At 33.9% G+C, this 19,831-nt stretch overlaps 2 protein-coding genes across 3 annotated transcripts; both read right to left on the reverse strand.

Moving 5' to 3' along the window:
* Positions 1-1,992: 1,992 nt before the first annotated feature.
* LOC106124915 (serine/arginine repetitive matrix protein 1) lies at positions 1,993-18,409 on the reverse strand. Of its 2 annotated transcripts, none has more exons than XM_013321939.1 (5): positions 18,205-18,409; positions 4,741-4,908; positions 3,827-4,662; positions 3,566-3,710; positions 1,993-2,926 (listed from the first exon to the last, which is right to left on the reverse strand). In XM_013321939.1, exons 2-5 carry the CDS (start codon positions 4,898-4,900, stop codon positions 2,796-2,798), a joined length of 1,272 nt encoding a protein of 423 aa, XP_013177393.1. In that variant the 5' UTR covers positions 4,901-4,908; positions 18,205-18,409; the 3' UTR covers positions 1,993-2,795. The 2 variants fall into 2 exon arrangements, with proteins under 2 accessions (XP_013177393.1, XP_013177392.1); XM_013321938.1 differs by having other exon boundaries at positions 4,741-4,911.
* Positions 14,654-16,298, reverse strand: LOC106124916 (uncharacterized). Its single transcript, XM_013321940.1, has 2 exons — positions 15,880-16,298; positions 14,654-15,452 (listed from the first exon to the last, which is right to left on the reverse strand). The coding sequence occupies exons 1-2, from the start codon at positions 16,222-16,224 to the stop codon at positions 14,928-14,930; spliced, it is 870 nt and encodes a 289-aa protein (XP_013177394.1). The 5' UTR covers positions 16,225-16,298; the 3' UTR covers positions 14,654-14,927.
* Positions 18,410-19,831: the final 1,422 nt, after the last annotated feature.

Consider the following 19,831-nt stretch of genomic DNA (forward strand, 5'->3'; position numbering starts at 1 on the left):
GGCGACCGCTAGTTATTTCATAAATATGTGCATTGGGTTGGGTACCTATACTTACTACTTTTACTTCTCGTGTGTAATAATTCAATTTCTTTATTAAAATGTAATAAAAAAGTGAAAAAGGTTTTTCGATGAAGTACAGTTAACGAATACTGTATTTTTAAACACTTTTAAGTGATGTTTCTATATTTAGTGCAATTAGTGATGTTATGAGACCAAATAACGGTGTTTGTTCGATAAACACTGACGAATATACTTACAAAGAAAACAAGGTTCTTGTGCTAAATATTAAAAAAATAAAATTATGGTAATAAACGAGATTGGTACCGATATTTTTAAATAAAAATAATTGGTATTTATGTTAAGGTTGCTTTATTAAAGAATCAGGCTGTTTATTTTTTCTTCGTCTCACTAAAAAACGAAACAATGATTGTATACGACTGAAAGTGTACAATTTAAAAAATATTGGAAGAAACGAGTATAAAAAGGTTGCATTTAAAATAAACTGGTCGTAAGGAATACATATGAAGACAATTCTTATTTGTAGAATTGTCTCAAATAACATAATTTTTTTTTTTACATAAATGAATGCGAAGTTGTGGTAAGTTAATATTTGAACTCATATTTTTCATGGATTAAGATAAAAAGCAGTAAACCTAATATTTTAAAGGTGTTTGGATGGATGGTTGGATTTTTTTTATAATAGAATGTAACTACGTATTCAATAGATCTGCCAGTTATAATCTTATATTTTGGGATTAACTTACAGCGTCTAAAGTTAGCTACTAAAATGATATATGTACTGCAATCAAAACTTATTAAATTAAAACTTGCTGCTCTCGAAAAGTTTTGATTTGATGAGCTAAGAAGTAGTTTGGAAACTGCTTCAAATATACGAACTCAAATATGCATATGACTGCTGATTTCTTTGAAACTTCCACCCCTGGATATCTGACATGAATGGACTCTACTTTACCTCTGTAATATCAAAGAGAAATGTAATACTAATTATAGAGCTGACATTATGAGTACTTTCCTTAATTTTTTTTAAAGATTGTTTGCACATAGTTGTCAGTACCACCATCTGACACAAGTAAGACAATCGAAACTCTACCAATAGTAGAGTTCATTGAGCGTACGGTTTGATACTTAAAGTCCTGTCTGATATCTTACTAATATTATAAATGCAAATATTTAGATGGATAGATGGATGTTTGTTTGAAGGTATCTCCGGAACCGTTCAACGGATCTTGATGAAAAGTGGCACAGATGTAGAACACAGTCTAGAAGAACACATAGGGTACTTATTATGTTATTTTTTAATTCCGCGCGGACGAAGTCGCGGGCGACAGCTTGTATGTAACTAAATATCTTTGGCAAGAATAAAGGAATAAATTGTCATTGTAAAACTTTATTTGGTAGATTAGTTTGAAGCGTATAATTCTAAATAATTTGCTTAGTTATAAATATACTTAGTATTATATTGCTTTTAAAAAACTAAACAAATGTAAAGCATTTCACGATGTTATTACTTTCTATGTTAGTTAACATTATAAATACTAGTTTTAATACAAAATACATACGTTAACAAAACTAGTTTCTAGGTATAAAAATAAATAATCTAAATACTAGGCTCTTTATATTCAAATTAACTTTGAATTTATTTATCACAGACAATTTTATCCAAATTGTGTAGTGTTTATCAATAGCTTTGGGAAAGCTGTATCTACGTAAGCATAATAAAATATCTATACAAGGTTTTAAAAATCCGTTTTACAAAACATTACGATACTTTATTACCTTTTACATTTCATAACTTAATAAACATCTGACTAATCCTTCATCCAAATATAAATAAAATGAAATTTGCATTGATGAAAAGAATGTTAATGTGAACACATTACGAAATAAAATTATTTTATTATCATATTTCAAGAAATGTTTCTTACAGCCACACTTAAACTCTGTTACTTAGGCAGACCTTTTATTTTTTTAATTTTATTTATTTATTAAAGCACACTAAGTCCGGTAATTACATTCTGATTAAGAATAATAGTCAAATATATATCAGCATCGTCAATGAATCGCAAGGCGCTGTAATTTTTCAGATCTTTTTTTTAATTGTTATCATATTGTAATACTAAAACGATGTCAAAAATACACGCAAATATAAAAATATATTTTACATAGTTTCATAAGTAGAAAATATTGATTTGATAAGATTTTTTTATATTGTCTTTGGTAATATCTTGTGATATTCGACTACAATAATTCCAATAGGGAATTCATTCCTTACCTTTTACGTACATAATATGTTATGTACTTAATACTATTTATTGTGCAATGTACAATAGTAAAATGATCTGTACTTGTATTTGTTCGACTTTGAAAAGATCTAAAATTCCAAATTTAATATTTATTTGAAATAAAAAAAAATCTTTTTATGTAAAATGCTTACAACGATAATTAATATTTTATTCAATATATAGTAAGATTAAACATAGCTTGCTATACATTACCGTGAGTACATACAAATGATACAATTAGTTCTTATTTCACTTCAACGTTACTATATATCAATAGTTTTTACTATACCATACACATTTTCCACTTTGAAGTTACCACAACTTCAGTTTTGCTCGTCCATATATTAAAGCGTCATCTATCGAATAACATTGAAACCACACAGATATTTGTCAGATTTGTTAGCGACATCTATCGGGAATTTATAAAGTAGAATAGCTGGAGGGTTCCGGCGCCTGGAGCGGTGACGAGTCACCGCAGCAGGCGCAGGGCAGTCAGCGAACAGGCGCTCTCCTTGTCACCCTGATGAGTACTGGACCGGCTCGTACATCCTTGAACAATCTTATAGCTTCACCATGAGTCAGTCCTGCAGTTCCTCGTCCGTTTACTGACAGTATTTCATCTCCTGCAAAATACAAAAAAAAATACATAAGCTTACATTAGTAACACTAGAGAGTGAGAGAACATTAAAATTAATTGAAATGGATAAGCCATTCTTATTAGCTTACTAAGATATTATTTTAATTTATTAAGATTAGATACAACATAAACCTATAGAACCGGGAATATAATCATTTTTTTATTCCTTAAGGACTAATAAAATGCTAACTTGATGCAGCCGTAAAAGCTTTTTGACATTGTAATAAGAAAAATGTTGAAAATGTTAAACAATCTACATCCAATTACATCTTTAGAGCCTTGTAGATTAAGATGCAATTTAGTAGCAAAGAAAAGGTGTGTATTTTTATTTAAAAAGAGTAACCTCGTTATTTAGGCTAGGTAATAAAAAAACAAAGTTGTGAGGGCGCGAGGGCAGGTGGGCGAAAGTCGTTAGATGCAGTTGCAATAAACTATGCAGCTGGCGTCAAACCGTCACTCAGGAATGTTCACCTTCACTGGGAAATGAATATTTCTACGTTTGTTAAAATGTACTTTAACGTGGATCATTAACTACTCTTAGTAGCATTTAGTTTAATCCAATCTTATTGCTTATGACACGTTTTTAATTATCACATAAAGTTCTCCAATAATTAGACATGCTCACCTTCCCGCAGTAGACCAGATTCAGCCGCCTGTCCGTTATTGAATATTGTCTTGACGAATATGCCCATGTCACCACGCGGCGAGTCTCGACCACCCACTATGCTAAAACCGAGTCCTTTCCCGCCAGCTGATTTTGTGAATCGCACCTGGAAATTATCACAAATTCTTTCAGTCTTTAAATATTCTATAACCAAATAATAACTTAAAACAGTTATCAAAAAATGTTAATTTATTATAATAAAAAAGGTCATACAATACATACCTCAAACGTGTGCGCGTCTCTTGGCTCAGGGGCTGGTGGCCGCTTGTTCGGCTTAGGCACCGCGGCAGGAGGCGCGGGGGGAGGGCGCGGTGTGCGTGGTGTACGGGGTGCGGCGCTCACCCGCAGTTCGGCCACGCCGTTGCGCAGTTGCTGCATCGGCTCCTGTCGCGCCTGCACTCGTGGTAACCTGTACGGCTCCTCCCACAGCCTGTCCGACATGTTCGCTGTCAGACGATTGTAACCGTTCCGACATGGAACATCTAACTCCACGTTCTCGCTGTACGGTCTACTTCTAACGTCTTTGCAGCTTCTCCTGTGGTCCATACCGTAACTGTAATCGACCACGTCTCGGTTTTCGTCGTCGTGAATAAGGGGTGCTCGATCACGAGGCGCGTCTTTATTAGCTCTGTACACGTTAGGGGAGCTGCATCGTCGTCGGAGTGTTGCCGATTGCCTGGGCGGAGATGGCGAAGAAGCTTGTCGGTCCGTCGTCGGACTGGGCACGTAGAATGTAGCCGGCTGTTGTTGTGGTGGCGCGAGGACGTCGTGGGCCGATAGTGCTCGTCGACGCAGGCCTCCTCCGAGTTTACCCAGAGCTCTCAATAAGTCCGGGGCTCCGCTGGTGACGCGAAGGGACGCGGTGGTGTAGACCTTGCCACGGTGCCTAAATGAGAGCTTAGCGGGCGGCGCGGGGGAACAATGCGGAGGCGGGCGCGGCGGGGAGGGAGAGCAGCGCACGGGGCTTGGCTCGCGATTGCCGGAACCGGGGCGCAGCCTCGAACAACGCCGACGCAGCTTTCTCCATCTCTGTGATAGGTTTGCATTCCAACTATCTTCTGAAAATTTAAATAAATGTGTTAAAAGAGTACTTACATAATACGTAATGTATACACGGCATTGAATGCGGAAGTTACCTTTCTTATTAGTATCAGCGTCAGAGGCGTAGTCGTGCGTGCGCGGCGGGGGTTGCGGCGCGGGCGGCGTGGCGGGCGCAGCGAAGCTGTGGCGTAGCGGCGTCATCCGCAGCAGCCGCGGACGATCGCCGCCGCGCGACCCCCATGCTGGCGCTCCCATACTTTAAACTACTGAAATTTATGAGAGAGGTATATTAGAATAACTTAAGGATTGAACAATCAAGTCAATGTTCGACAGAAAGTACGAATGTCAAGAGCAGTAAAAACAAGTTTGTTTGCGGTATATGAAGGCTTTTATGTGTATTTGTTTTTGTACGAATGCAATGTGCAATGGCAATGAAAAAAATCTGCAGCGAATCTATCAAACGCTTTGACTCCGTCCGACAGAGTTATAATGAAATTCCTTCAATTTGTATGCGAAACGTAGCGCCCCTTGTCGGAAGTATTCCCGTCTGACGCTGAGATGACTGTACAATATTAATACAAGAATATAAATAATGTGATAGAGAACGGTGAAAATTCATCAATTTGTCTGGGATTTTGTCGTTTTCATGGTTAACATTCATAAAAAAATTGTCAGGACGGATGGATCATACTCTTTTGTTATCTACCAACTTAACCCTTGAATTCAAATAGCAGTTTTGTATTGTTGGATTTGTTGATATTGAGATGTAACTTTACTTCAATAATAGGCATACCAAATAAAGATCCACTTGTTAGTAGGTACATTAAAGGCTCATAGTTATAATTAGGTACAATTTTATTACCACTTAAGAGCAAACGCTACACGTTCATACAGCTGGCCTGGCAACCGTTGTGTTTATATCGAAGTTATTTGGATTAAGTTTTTATGAAGACACCATGTTTATATGTAAAAAGTGACCACGATTTCAACGCCCACTGCGCGTAGGTTTTCGGTAAACAACCGACGTCCGGCCACGCTGCCACCGAGCCGAGCTCTGTGTTAATTGTAACTAACGCACGATCAACACAGACAACACAGATTTTGTTTATTTAACTTGTAATGCTACGTGCTGGCCGGTCATTTTATGTGTTTCTAAAATTATAAACATCAGATGAGTTTATTTTATTTATTCACGTTATATTGTGACGAACATCTTACAAATATAAATCTATTTTTTTTGTTTAAAGCGGCAAAATATTACCTATTAATGATCCTTGAAATCGCTCAAAAACCCTATTAGAATATTGTTACGCCAATTAAGAATTAAGTCGTGTCCAACAAAGAAATAATGCACTGCTTGTCCGCAAAGAAGTATTCAGTGTACTAAATCTAGAACTATTATTTAAAATCAACTCAGGTGAGTAATATCAGATTGATAGACATTGTGTACATAGACATTGAAGTAAGCCATGTGTGTCGCATTGCATCGCATCGCGTCGTGCCGTGACGACATCCCGCCAAGCGCAACGAGCTGCATCTATTCCCGCTTTACTACGATTACTTTACTTGTAAAGATGACATCACTCTAATGTATGTATGAATAAAAAAAAGAAAATAAAACACTTTCAGGTAAATGTACAATAGTTTGCATTTAATCTTTTTATTTGTCCCTTTTTGTTTCTCCCTATTATATATCATTCTTCTCTTTATTCTACTGAAATTGAGCTAGCGGTAACGTTGTTAATTCTCGTGACTACAATAAATGTGGCTAGTGTGAACGATCCTTAACCATTTTATACGGTGTAGAAAAATTCAAAGCGCTCTTTTAAACGGTTAGCGTTCAAGTTTGCGTGTGGAGACTGTCTAATGACTCGGATGCGTCGAGCGCACGCTTTATTAAGCTCTTCACGGCGGTTTAATGTCTAGCTGTATCCTTCATTCTCAACACGAATCGATCAGTCATCAAAACGAAAAAAGAACCAAATTTGATATTGGAAAGACATGCGTTTTAGTCGTCGTCTACTACATTTTCTTATGTAGTAAACGGTAATCTTTACGTACGTTTAAGTATAATTACAAAATAATCAGGCAGGAGTGTAGGATACCGGGGATAAAGTTAAGGGCTCATGAGTTGAAGAAGAAATGTAGGAGCAGTAATTAATTAATACGAGAAAAAAAAGTAAGGGATTGTCTAAAAATATTTACGTTGTATGTGATCATATGGTTTGCATGAGTTCACGAATAACAAATATATCAATAGTATACGAGCGGTCTGTTGCGGACAAGATAGTGATATTAAATTCCCTGCTCTATGAACCGGGGGCCATCTTTGTTATCGACGTCACCCCACGGTCAAATAGAATCGGGGGACCGACGATAAATTGCATTTCGAGCACAAATCCACAACGGACCAACGTTTAGGTTGTATTTAAACAAAGAATTCGTTATTACTTCCTTACAAATATGAAATTATTCATATTACATTTTCTTAGTGGTTCATATTATTAAGTGTCATTAGTTATTATTCCTTGCAACCCCAAAAACGGCTATAAAAACCTTTGGTATATCGACAAAGATTAAAATGTTTTATTATAATCCGTTTTTCGTGGTACAGATATAATTATTGTTCCCTATTTATTTGTTTATTGTTAATTCTTAAACAAAAGATTTTGAATGTATTTTATGGTAGTTTTTCTACTATTGTTTCAGATAATAAAACGCTCCATCGATTAGTTCACCGTACAGAGAAACAAGTCAATAGATAATAAAAAAAGTGTACTAGATTCTATTGTAATTCAATACTTCATTGTACAGTGCGGTGTCGGTAGAGCGTTTAGTTATTAGGTTGACAAGCACGGTCAGGGCTGTACTAGTAAATCTATAGGTTTCAAAGAGTTTATTTTTATTCCAATTCTCATAATTCATATTAGTTTTAGGAAAAGCTGTTTAATACAGTTGTTAGAATTAACATTATGAGGATTAAACTTTTTTCCAACATTTACAGTTAATCCATTATTTTTATTATTAATTCATTTAATAGGAAAAAAAACAATAAAACTACTTTTTAAAAGGAAACTGTGCTCCATTGAGATTTAGGGCAATATATTTCCTTATTGTAGCATTATTGGGTGGTCTGTAACCGAAATAAATGACCTCAGTGTCAGACGATGATAACTGAATCATTATAAAATTATATATAATAGTATGATGAAAGTATGATACGCAATTTTGTTTCTTATATTGTACGATTAAAATGCAGATTTTTTGTCATATCATCATCTGGACTTCGTAAATTTTATCGTAAATAATCGTACTAATATTATAAATGCGAATGTTTAGATGGATGGTTTGTTTGAAGGTATGTCCGGAACAGCTCAATAGATCTTGATGAAATTTGGTATCGATGTAGAACTTAGCTTGGAAGAACACATTGGCTACTATTTTTTTTAATTCCGCGCGGGCGACAGCTAGTTATGATTAATGCAAAAATATATTATAAAATGTAAAAGGCTGTCCGACCCTGTTACTAGGTGTCGCGACGGCTGTTCGTTATTAGCGACGCGGTCCCGTTGCGGACCGAATTCGGCCAGCAGCCGACACCGCTCTTCCGGTGCATCGGACAGCTAAGGCTCCATCGACACGAAACTTTCAATACGATAGCATAATACTTGACTTAATATTCAAGTAACTCTTAATACAACAAAGTTACCCACTTTGTAGTAGCCATTTCATCTGTAGTTTTTTCACTTACAGTAATTCTTAAAAGCTCTCACAAGAATGCATAAATGTTGCTACTACAAATTATTGAAATACCCGTAGGTCGCCCGCGACTCCGTGCGCGTAGAATTAAAAAAAAACTAATAAGTATGTAGTGTGTTCTTCCAGACTATATTCTACATCTGTGCAAAATTTCAGCGAGATCCGTTGAGCCTTTCCGGAGATATCTTCAAACAAACAATCATCCATCTAAACATTCACCTTTATAATAGAGTATTAATAAGATTTCCACCGAGACTAAACTAAAATGAATAAAACGATATCACGAGACAAGAGATAATAGACTATTTTTTGACGGTATTATCTAATACAGCTTGTTAAGGATTGACAAAACAATTGCCTCTTACACGCAACCCGTCAAGAAGTGCAAATGATAATGGACAAGCTTCATTTTGAGCAAACGACGCTTGTTATCCAATGTTACGAGATCATAAGCCATATTGTCGAATATATTTTCTCATTGTTATATAAAAACAAGTAATAAGCTTATCTAACTACAATTTTCCTAAAAACGTTTAAAATTGGTAAGAATATAAAATCAAAAATCCCAGATGTCACCATGATACATATAAGACGTACTTTTAAGATCATTAATTATTTGATTTCAATTCGAAGTACAATTTTGTTTAAAAACGTTAGAATATATCTGCAGCTGACAATAAACGATTTGGGTTCCCCTTGTAATGGTAGTTAAAATGCCCGGTGTTAACTGTTAACATTTTCTCCCTATGCAAAAAAATAAATAAAACCTAAGCAAAACATCAATTATATTTTAGTTAGAAGATTTAAAGTTAAACATAGAAAGAGTTGAATAAAAAGTAAACTGTGGGAAGCAGATTTAGGTGGTACAAGTTTGGTAAAAGTAACAATTAGGATGTGTTCTGCCAAAATAAATGTTTAAAGAAAACCGGAAAAAGTGGTTTTTGCGAATTACATTTTTGACAGTTTAAAAAACGGCTTTTTAAATAGAGTCGTATTCAAAGTAATATTTTTAGTGATGAATAATAATAAAAACGAGAAGTGATTCCAGAACGAGTTCCACTCCTACATGAATCCCACACGACTAATATTATTTACATATCGATATTAAATTATACTATTACTAAAATATCTAAAGTTCACTAATAGTCCTTGATTCGTTTTTTTTTGTTTTTTTGAATCACAAACCGTCAATCGAACCACATCAACTTTAGCTACCTTAATTAAAAAAAATTATAACCTCAAAGTTTCCAATAAATAAAGCATTTTTATTTATGCAGTAGCAATCAGATGCATATCATATAAGGAACCTAGTCTTGAACTCAACAGCAGGCGAAGCGTGAAGTCATTTGGCCGTGGCACGATATTACATAAGTATGTATATATGTACGATTATGTATTTATGAACATGGCACCCGGTACAGCGCTGCGCCCACTCTGATTAACGAAACTTAGATTTATGCGTAACACAATAAGCCCTTAGGAATGTGACTCGACACTCGCTTTTATATCAAAGTTCTTGTTTACGTTCAGATAACTTAGAAATAAATCATTTTAGATATTCAAATTAAGTTGATTCAATAATTTGACCGTAATAAATCTCCTTTTCAAAATTGTATGCTATTGTTCACCGATTTTCAAAATTCAGCCGTTAACAATATTAATAACTAAAACAAGTTAAGTGTCTTTATCAATATTTCTCTTTATTAAATTAATGTAATGCTTTTGTGCCTATGTTCAATTGTGGTGTATCAACGTCTGAAAATGTTAAAAAAATATTTAAATTGTATAAGCAACGATTGCATCATATCTTTTTTGATGTTTAAACAAAGGAACACATCATTATAACCGTGTTGATAGCACTGTCATTGCAATGTCTGGTTACAAAACAATTGTAAATTGGAATGGTAGATTAAGCCTAATTATCTCATTGTCAAGTACTTAATATTGACTAGCTTGTGCTTGCAAAGCGAAACACCGATGAAGTTTTATCGTCTCTTACGATACTTCCCGATTAAGAGGCTCGGAGCATTTGCTAATGAAACTTGTAGTCCTTTAAAAAATGTTTCTGTTGTCAATAGATTAAAATAAATAAATACTATAATATTATGGAAGTCATAATTTTAATACGATTCAATATAATTTAAATTACAATAATACTGAAGCCAACATTTTCGTTCAGTTGTTTCCAAATTTTAATTAAAGACATAGATAAGCAAAATTAAACGCCGGCTCACGCTAATTTGAAATGCGTGCGAGCATTTTCCCTCGTGAATTTATTACTGCGGTCATTAACTTACAAACTTGGCTATTTTTTTAAAAGTATATAATATTATCTACAATATTGCAAAGTTAAATATTTTCACAAGTACATATTAAATGTTAATATGTAATTCTTAACTTAAACAAGCACTTAAGCAAGAAATTAACTATAGGAGGAAGTTAGGCGTAATACTAATATTATGGTCAGTATCTGTATTACATTGGAACTGTATCAATATGATTCAATAGTTTAGAACATATCGAATAGGAATCCAATTTCTATGAGATTACATCTAGCTGTTACCTAGCTGTTTCTAATAGCAGAATACGCTAGATTTAATCTCGGGATTCTGGGAAATTACATTTCGCTCTTACCATTATTGTTCCGTCAGCCTCTTTTATTATTTTTCTCAAGAGAAATCTGTTTGCGCCAGTTTTCATTGTCTTATTAGTTCTATAGGAAGTGGAGCATGTTATGAACGAAGACACCGTATCCGAAGATATCCTAAATTAACTATGTGAATCGACTCTAAGCTGTACAAACGCTGTATAAAACATTTCAACTATTGCATGTGATATAAAAAATTAAAAGGTTTACTCGAAGATTTGGTCAGGTTTAAATAATCTTAAATTCTGTTTGAAATTTGGCATAAATAGTGACTACGAGTAAGTCTTTTTCCACTACTTATCTTACTATTATAAATGCGAATGTTTGGATGGATAGATCGATGTTTGTTTGAAGGTAACTCTAGAACGTGAAAACGAATCTCGATGAAATTTGGCATCCACATAGTACATAGTCAGGAAAAACACATAGTTATAGTGTTCTTTTTTAATTTCGCGCGACGGAGTCACCGCTAGTATCTATATATATATAAATTTCAATATCAATCTCTCCTTTATGTCCACTATTTGCGATACTACAATTTTAGTTATCCCCTATTCCTATAAAAGGAGCAGAGTAGACCATCATATATATTTACATATATATGTTCCCGTCTAGACGTCTGGTATAAAGCTATCAAAGTTACGTTTCAGATAGACGGCGGAGAGGGAGAAAACAAAAGGATCGAAGAACCACGTGCTTTTATTTGTGGGAATAAAATAATTGAAGTATATTTCTATTATATTACATTATGAATATTATAATACATGTGCAAACGCAATAAGTTTATCCGTGACGAGCGATTAGATTTACTTCTAAAGATCAAATACCAAACTGTCATATTATTGTATCACAATCCGGGAACCTAAACCATGTACAATAACTCAACTTTGTATAACTCAAATGTCAATATGCACACATATTCCTAGAATATATTAGATTAGATTTTAAATGTGACGTCTACTTTGGTAATACAATGTTTATGTTTAAATGTCATAATAACTTAATTCTGTCTAAGTACTCTGGTGATATAAAATCAATAGCCCACGCAAAGAAGTGGGCTGAACGGATAGATGAGTGCGGAACATTGAGATTCGCTACGTCGTATGTGGGACAATGTTCGAGGTTTCACAAGAGTAAAAGTATGTACTTACAGAGGTTAATGGGTACGTTTTGATATCGTACGCGACCCGTTTTCATGTTAAAGAAAACACTGAGAGCGTTACTTGCACGCTACATTTTGTTTTGACATGCGATCATTTGAATACATTTTTATCATAAAACTTGCTGTCGCCCGCGATTCCGTCCGCGCGGAATTAAAAAGAAACATAATTAGTCAATAAAGTTCAAATTGACTGTACATTTTATTTAGAAAAAGTTTATATTGAAAAGGAAAAGGGCTGTTTTTGGGGTTTTCCCGGCAATTATTCGATTTTTTCTCACCTTTTAAACCTTTCCTAGACCTCCACAAACATTTCAAGACCGTCATAAATCCGTTCAGCAGTTCTCGAGTTTTAGCGAGACTAACGAACAGCAATTGATTTTTATATATTATAAATAGATTGATTCCACGTATAAATATACACTTTCACTTTTACATAAATGAATTATATTTTGTGTTGACAGTATGAACCACCATTTTAATAATTTTAAACAATGACGTCTTAAGATTACATTTAAAATTAATGTAGATTTTTCTTTTTAACTTTATTGTAATCGTCCTTTAGATTGCATTGATTAATAAGAAATAATTATTCTTAGGTAACCGAGTTACATAATTGTATTGTAACTGATTGAATGACAATAAAGAATAGCATAATTAACTTTAAGTACACTTAAGAATATATGAAGAATTCTTCTCAGAAGCCTGTATATATTTATTAGTATTATCATCACGTCAACTCAATATGTATTAAGTAAGTTTTTCAAGGCTTACAGTTGAAGGCCACAACCATATGAGTGCCATAAAATTGTCGATTGATTTAAATTTTCACAAACTAATATCTTTGCATGATTTTTTTCATTAAGGTAAGATTTAAATTAGAGAATCGAACTCCAGACCTATCGTAGTTCGGATTTAGAATTATCACAACCTGCCTTAGTAATATCGCATTGTAAAAAGTGCGTTGTGTTTTTCCCATGACAGATACTGTGGTATGTTCTCATTATTCGGAATGCTATGCTATATACAGTAGCCTGTCATCGGAGCATTTCTTACCGACTCTTAGTATGTGGCCCGTTACATAAAGATGCCATTGTGCACTCCGTTTCATTACGAGACTTGCTTCTCTTTATATACAAATACATAAGAATACATATGACATATTTATTTTTTTAATTAAATCGTAAATCGGCGATGGTTCAAGGTTTATCTTCTTTTGTAGACTTTATTAAATATACTATTTATAGCGTAAAATGGCATCAATATTTTCAGTTCTTTTTTATGTTAATAAATAACAAATAGAAGACTCGATGTCTCGTGACCGATGCTATTAATCAACAACATCGTTATTCACATTAGTGACACGTTCTTTCTTACATTTTTTTGTAGAAAAGAAGGGAAAGCGAATAAACTTAATTGTTTCGTGTCTTCAAAACATCCTTATCAATACTATCAAGAGGTCTAATCCTTTGTTACGTCCAACATGCCATCTAGTTCACGAATAAAGCATTCAATAAAGAGGTGATGAATTTCGAAAATAGTGCTACTCAGGAAAATTTTCCAAAATTCAATTCGCGTGACATGTTGTCGTGATAGGTTACAAAGCTGTGTTAAAATGCGCTCTCGCTTGTTATATTGCATAGATCAAGGTCTCGGCAAATAACAAAACTATGCATACCTAACATACATGTGTCAATTTAAACTAACGAATACAAAGGCCGTATGAAACTCTACTGTTATAATCAATTTTATTAAAAAGGACTGAAACCCTAATCTTATATCATCCAAACAATGAGGTAACTTAAATCGATCAGCAAATTATACACAGATTTCCAAAACAGCCAAAACACACATTGCCAAAAAGATCAAAAGTCATTATAGGACCACTGGTCATTAAAGATGTTCCATAAGTAGATATAGTAAGAGGAATTTACATTGATCGACTGCTTTAGTAAACATCAACTCTGAATGCAGCAGTTGTTTGGTTAGACAAAAAGAAGAAGCGTATAGGTGTGCCCTATAAACAAACAAAACACAACTAGAGTCACATGATGGTTATAACTTGACTGGTAGAGTGCATACGTAATAGATGAGCTGCGTAGTTAACGAATTAGGAACAATGAGAGAGACACATGTTGGTTGCTTTCGTAACGTTCGTGGTGCATATGTAGGACACTAAAAATAGGTATATTTTGCGGAATAGAAACGTGTAAACTGAACGTCAGCTGCGCGACGTACATGTGTTACTCTACACAAACAAACATAGCTACGAAAAGGTGTAACATCAAATGGATGAAATCATTCATATTTTCGATTGATTTTGTATTTATTTATTTGAATTATATTACAATGCTTAAAGATTCACAAAAGGCGACTGTAACACTTTGTGTTAAACTTACGAGTACAACTAATTTAATCTACTACTTTTGGACCAAAGTACATAAGGAGACCATATAAATTTTTATATCTTAATTTAAAGAGAAAACAGTCAAAACACTCAAGAATGTATACCATTTATTTTGCAATTTAAAAATAATTTGAAGTTGCCAATAATAAGTACACACGTGCTGTCAATTCTGTGATGTTTTAATATTGGAAAATCTATCTCCGTCGTACGAGTCACTGCTTTTAATTTAATCCAAAAAAGTGGACAACAAACTCGCTTGTCTAATTTTTTTTGTCAGTATAATTTAAGTCCTAATATTTAAGTTTTAAGATTAAGGGTCTTCCGCTGGCACTTCAAGCTTAATACGTTTTCTGGGACTCTCTGAATCAGGATCATAAGACATCGAAGCTTGGTACAATAACGGCACAGTTTGACTTTTTTGTCTTAAAGCCTTAATTTGAATATCTGATAATGCCTTTTGAATATCTGTTTTTGCAATAACGCCTAATTCACCTGGCAAAGTACGTAAAGACATTGCTATATATTTTCCGAAAGTATCAAATTCATCCTCTTTGTTATTTATTAGAGAATTCGTTGTATTTGTAACCGCTTTGGCAATGTTATCTAGTCTTTCAATAGCTATAAATATTTGTTGTTCTTTTTTCTTTTTCGTCTTTTTTAATGGTTTCACTAATGGTATAGTAAATTCTTCATATTGGTGATTATCATCGTTATTCGTTTCATTATTATCATCTGAATGATTTATATCATCTGCAGCAGCATTTGAATTATCTTCATTTAAACAGTATTCGTTATTTTGTGTTTCAGAGTTGTCTGAAGCTGAATTTTCATCAATCTATAATCAAAATATTAATGGCATTATGTTTTGTATTCAGGTGCAAAAATAATAGGAAATGGAAATTCGATTTCAGTTGAAATGTCAATTTCCTGATTGTATCTTTGCCATGAGGAAAGCTTGTAAAAATGCTGACGTGATATATCCAATAATATCCTAAATATAAATGTCATACCGACAATCGCTACTTCCAGTAAAAAAAGTAATTTTATACGTACAATACAAACCCAATATTGTTTTTGTTTTGTAAAATATGGTAACTATTATAATCTTAATCGGGCAACACTGAGCGCCATATTGCAACACTCGCTCGTACAATTCCCGTAGCGTATACATAAATGCAATGGCGCCTCGAGAAGATGTGTTCTAATCCTTTATTCCAAATCCAATAATTTAACAAAAATTAATAGAATAAAATGTTACTTACATTCGCGAATGTTTCCTGATTATTCCTGACCATCCTTAAAAATCCATCAGCTGTTGTAAACCACGAAACCTTTGGCTGGTAGATAGAATCCTGACCAACGTCTGATCGGCTTTTTTCGATTTTTTTTAATTCTTGATAGTAAGATGACCTCATATTTTTAATTTTTTTCGGTATATCCTTGACCGAGAGACCAGGGATGTTTAACTTTTCCCAAATTTCTTTGTATGCACTATCTCTCGTATTTCTGTTTTTATAGAATTCGCTATTAACATTCCATAAACATGGATAATCTCGATATATTTTTACCAGCTTCAGCATTTGTACTTCGGTAAAACGATCAGCCATTATGTTCCCGCGCAGCGTCAGTTCGGGTCAAATAAAACTCGTCAACTGAGTCCCCGCACCCGCACCCCGCACGACGCGTTCTTTACACCGATCGATGAATTTCATTGGCTGTTACCCCGCATGCGGGTAATAACCCCATGACGTACACAGACCGCGATAAAGTACGCCTATTTCATTAGTCTTTATCGTTAGCCCGTATGCGAGGACTCTCCGTGGTATACAGACCGTGTTAACGACTAATAAAAATAAAACCTTATAAATTAGATGATGTTAAATATTTTCTCATAATCGCACAATCTTTTCCAAAAATAATAACGAAATATCCCAACCTTAATCTTCGTTATCAGTCCAAGTGAAAATAACTTTTGTGGTTTTAGAGATTTTCAAATCTCGACCAAAACCTTTGAAGAGGAGGACCTTGTTTTATTTATTAGCAGCAAAAAGGAGGTTAATGATTCAAGAAAAGTTTTATTCACAAGTTAGTCGGAGTTAAAATTTTAACAAATGTAAAATATAGAAATAAAGTTGTGTTTTTCGAGACAGGTGAATACACCTAACTGTATTTTACTTTAATTCTCTTATGATTCGATCAATCGGACATAAAAGTAACCCACACAGCTGGCCCGTTTGACTGAGTTTTGTTTTGTCCACTTTAATGAATGCAGTTTCCTTTTGAGGTGAACCACGATTAATTTCTGGCAACGGCGCGGTGTTATGACTCATTATATTTTATATTTAATTAATTAATGGACCATTATTTATTATAAACGTGTATTTAAGTTCGTGTTATTTTAATAACTATTGCTTTTTTTTAATATATAAATGCAAAACGATCTCAAAACTCCAATGTTTTCGGTCTGTAAAAAGATAATACTTAAAAATGGTTTTTAGTATTATAAAAATACAAGTGCATAAAACGACAACTATTGATAGAACGGAATTAGGAATTGAAGCGGTTACAGTCTTAATGTAAGTAACGCTTAACAATTGAGCTATTCACGCTTCTCCACATTTATTAAAGGAAGCTAGTTTGCGTGAACTCTTTACGCCATTGAATAAATTAACATCCTCGTTGAAAAGTGGACGCCACTATGACGCACCACTTTACCCATAATTGTCTATACTAATTTGTTATGTTTCTACAAGAGCAATGACCGAACAGCGGGAATTGTATCTAGTAGGTAACATTAAGACAATTCTAGTCATAGTACGTTTTAGGGATATTAAACGGTTCGAATAATGCTTATCAAGATGGTGTAGACGTTTATATTTTATGTTCAAGCGGTTAAATATATCCAGCTGTAATTTGCACAACAATGAATGTCGTAACAATACGATGAATTAATCGCCTAATGGCTGTTGCAGCCGCGACAACAGCGGCACGCATAAGATAAAGCTAATAAACCGAGGGTGTAGCACGAATGCACCGCGATGACGGGCCCTAAGCTCTAAGAGAACACTATTAAGGAAATATCCACTTTATTACAAAAGCCTTAAGGGTGATTAATCCACCCTCAATGTTTCGATAGAGCTGACTTGCCAAGTGTAACCGACGAGGGACGCCGGACAAGGGGACGTCGAGTCGGATAGAAACTAGGAACCCCTTATATTCTATACAAATTTTTTAGCACAAGTTTAAACTTCGTTGTATAATTTTATAAAGAGTTAAATAATGAAAGAATTTGTTAAATTAATTATATTTTTATGTTTAATGATAATTCGTATTAAATTTCCAAATGAATTAAATGTTTTCAACATTAAAAAAACATACATATCCAGTAACAAATCAATCTGGAGTCAAACAGACACTATATTGATCATTTAAACGTAACGGTTATTTGCTTACAAAAAAGATGATTAAACAAACATGTTGTAAGTAATTAAAGAAATTATACTTAAAACAAAACAAAACAAATATTACTTTAAGATTAATAGGTAATAACACATTATCAAAAAAAAACCATTTAAATTAGTACTCACATCACAATGTAACGTTGAAATCCAAAACATACGAGATTCGTTGTAACTTTAGTTCAAAAGTAACGATCATTCCTGTTCAATCATATAAAATAACAACTAATAAAATACACTACAATGCACTCAATTTATATCGATCCCTAAGTACAATACACAAGTACACGGTACACGACAATACGCCGACAACTCGCAATACGTTCGTCCGACAACGCCGTCAGATTAACACTGACATAACCTCAAAATACGTAGGTACGCGCGCGTTAAGAAATTGTTTTTGCTGCTCGTACACCGTAAATAGGGTTTGCTTTTGACAAGGAAAAAATATACTAACACATACGTAGAAAAGAGACGTCAATATTTGATAACACTAACGTTTTGAGGTGCCGATACCTGACTGACTTCCTGGTAGTGATAAGTAAACGAATTGCACCTATTATTGTAATTCAATGAACTCTACCTTAAATTTGTTAAGCTAACACTTTCTGTTTACATTTTCTCCTTTAGATATTTTAGTAATATTTTTAGACTATAATTTTTTTGTGCGCGATATTTGTAAAGTGGTAGAGTCCGTAGCAAGATTCGATGTTGCAGGAATGGCATGCTGGACTAATAAAATACCACGATCACACAGAAGACAGCCGTGAAGTAGAAGTGTGTAATGCTGCGTATCTTCTGGTGAATATGGTGGCACAATTCTGATCCTCTTAGCTTAAGCTTATCTTCATTATATCATATAACTTTGCTTGAACTAGTGTATAGTCTACAATTTAAAAAAAAATATTTGGAATACGGTTTCCATATTTAAAAACGAATTTTTTAAGCTTCGAATTTATGGATTTCGCAACAGTTTTTGTTGCAGTTTTACAACTTATGGTATTATTAAAAACACAAGGGAAGAAATAGGATTCCAGAAAGCGCCACTTGTAACATAAGGGACCCTTTTAATAAGACGACACTTGTATACCTGCGCATCGTCCCCCTACCCTGTTTCCTATGTTATTAGAAACCATTCAACCGTTGAGAATGAATGATTTTAAGCAGACGTTTTTATAAACCTGTTCAACATTTCTGACGCATTATGTTTTGTGTACACAAGTCAGAATGTTCAAATTGAAAAGTATACATTGCGTCGTTTTCCTGTCAGTCTGTGTTATTTTTAATAATAATAAATAATCACACACGACCTTGACCTAAAAAAACTAGAACGTTTTTCAGATTAAACTTTCGCATAATTCTAAAAAAATGTAAACGTAATGTTGTGTTTAATTCTTCTTTATGATATATTTTTTATTCTAGACAATACATACATGTTTAAGTTTAAGGGGTTTCTAACCAAAAATGATTCTCATTTCAACAACTAATTGTTCAACTAATAAGCACATACGAAAATGTTAACTGGCTTAATGTCATTGACTTAATGTTTTCCATTGTTCATATTCATACTGCATATATTGTTATTTACCGTAAAGTTGAACGAACACACTTTATAAAACGTTTAACAGGAAGACTGTACAGGTGTTCTTTTTTATTGCGAACGACTATCTAGTACTTGCGATAGTTGCCGCTATCGACGCTATTTTACTTCTACTTATTACCAGTAAAGACAACGGCAGTACTTTTGTGACCATTG

The sequence above is a fragment of the Papilio xuthus genome, unplaced genomic scaffold (genome assembly GCF_000836235.2).
Source record: "Papilio xuthus unplaced genomic scaffold, Pxut_1.1 DF825946.1, whole genome shotgun sequence".
NCBI classification, from domain to species: domain Eukaryota; kingdom Metazoa; phylum Arthropoda; class Insecta; order Lepidoptera; family Papilionidae; genus Papilio; species Papilio xuthus.

What these genes read in the sequence shown, in the direction of transcription:
- LOC106124916 (XM_013321940.1), bottom strand. Translation starts at nt 16,224, where the DNA reads ATGGCTGATCGTTTTACCGAAGTACAAATGCTGAAGCTGGTAAAAATA. An exon ending in ATCAGGAAACATTCGCGAAT is followed by an intron (nt 15,453 to 15,879) that starts GTAAGTAACATT and finishes TTTTGATTATAG; the next exon opens with ATTGATGAAAATTCAGCTTC.
- LOC106124915 (XM_013321939.1), bottom strand. Translation starts at nt 4,900, where the DNA reads ATGGGAGCGCCAGCATGGGGGTCGCGCGGCGGCGATCGTCCGCGGCTG. An exon ending in CGCTGATACTAATAAGAAAG is followed by an intron (nt 4,663 to 4,740) that starts GTAACTTCCGCA and finishes TTAAATTTTCAG; the next exon opens with AAGATAGTTGGAATGCAAAC. An exon ending in ATCTGGTCTACTGCGGGAAG is followed by an intron (nt 2,927 to 3,565) that starts GTGAGCATGTCT and finishes TGTATTTTGCAG; the next exon opens with GAGATGAAATACTGTCAGTA.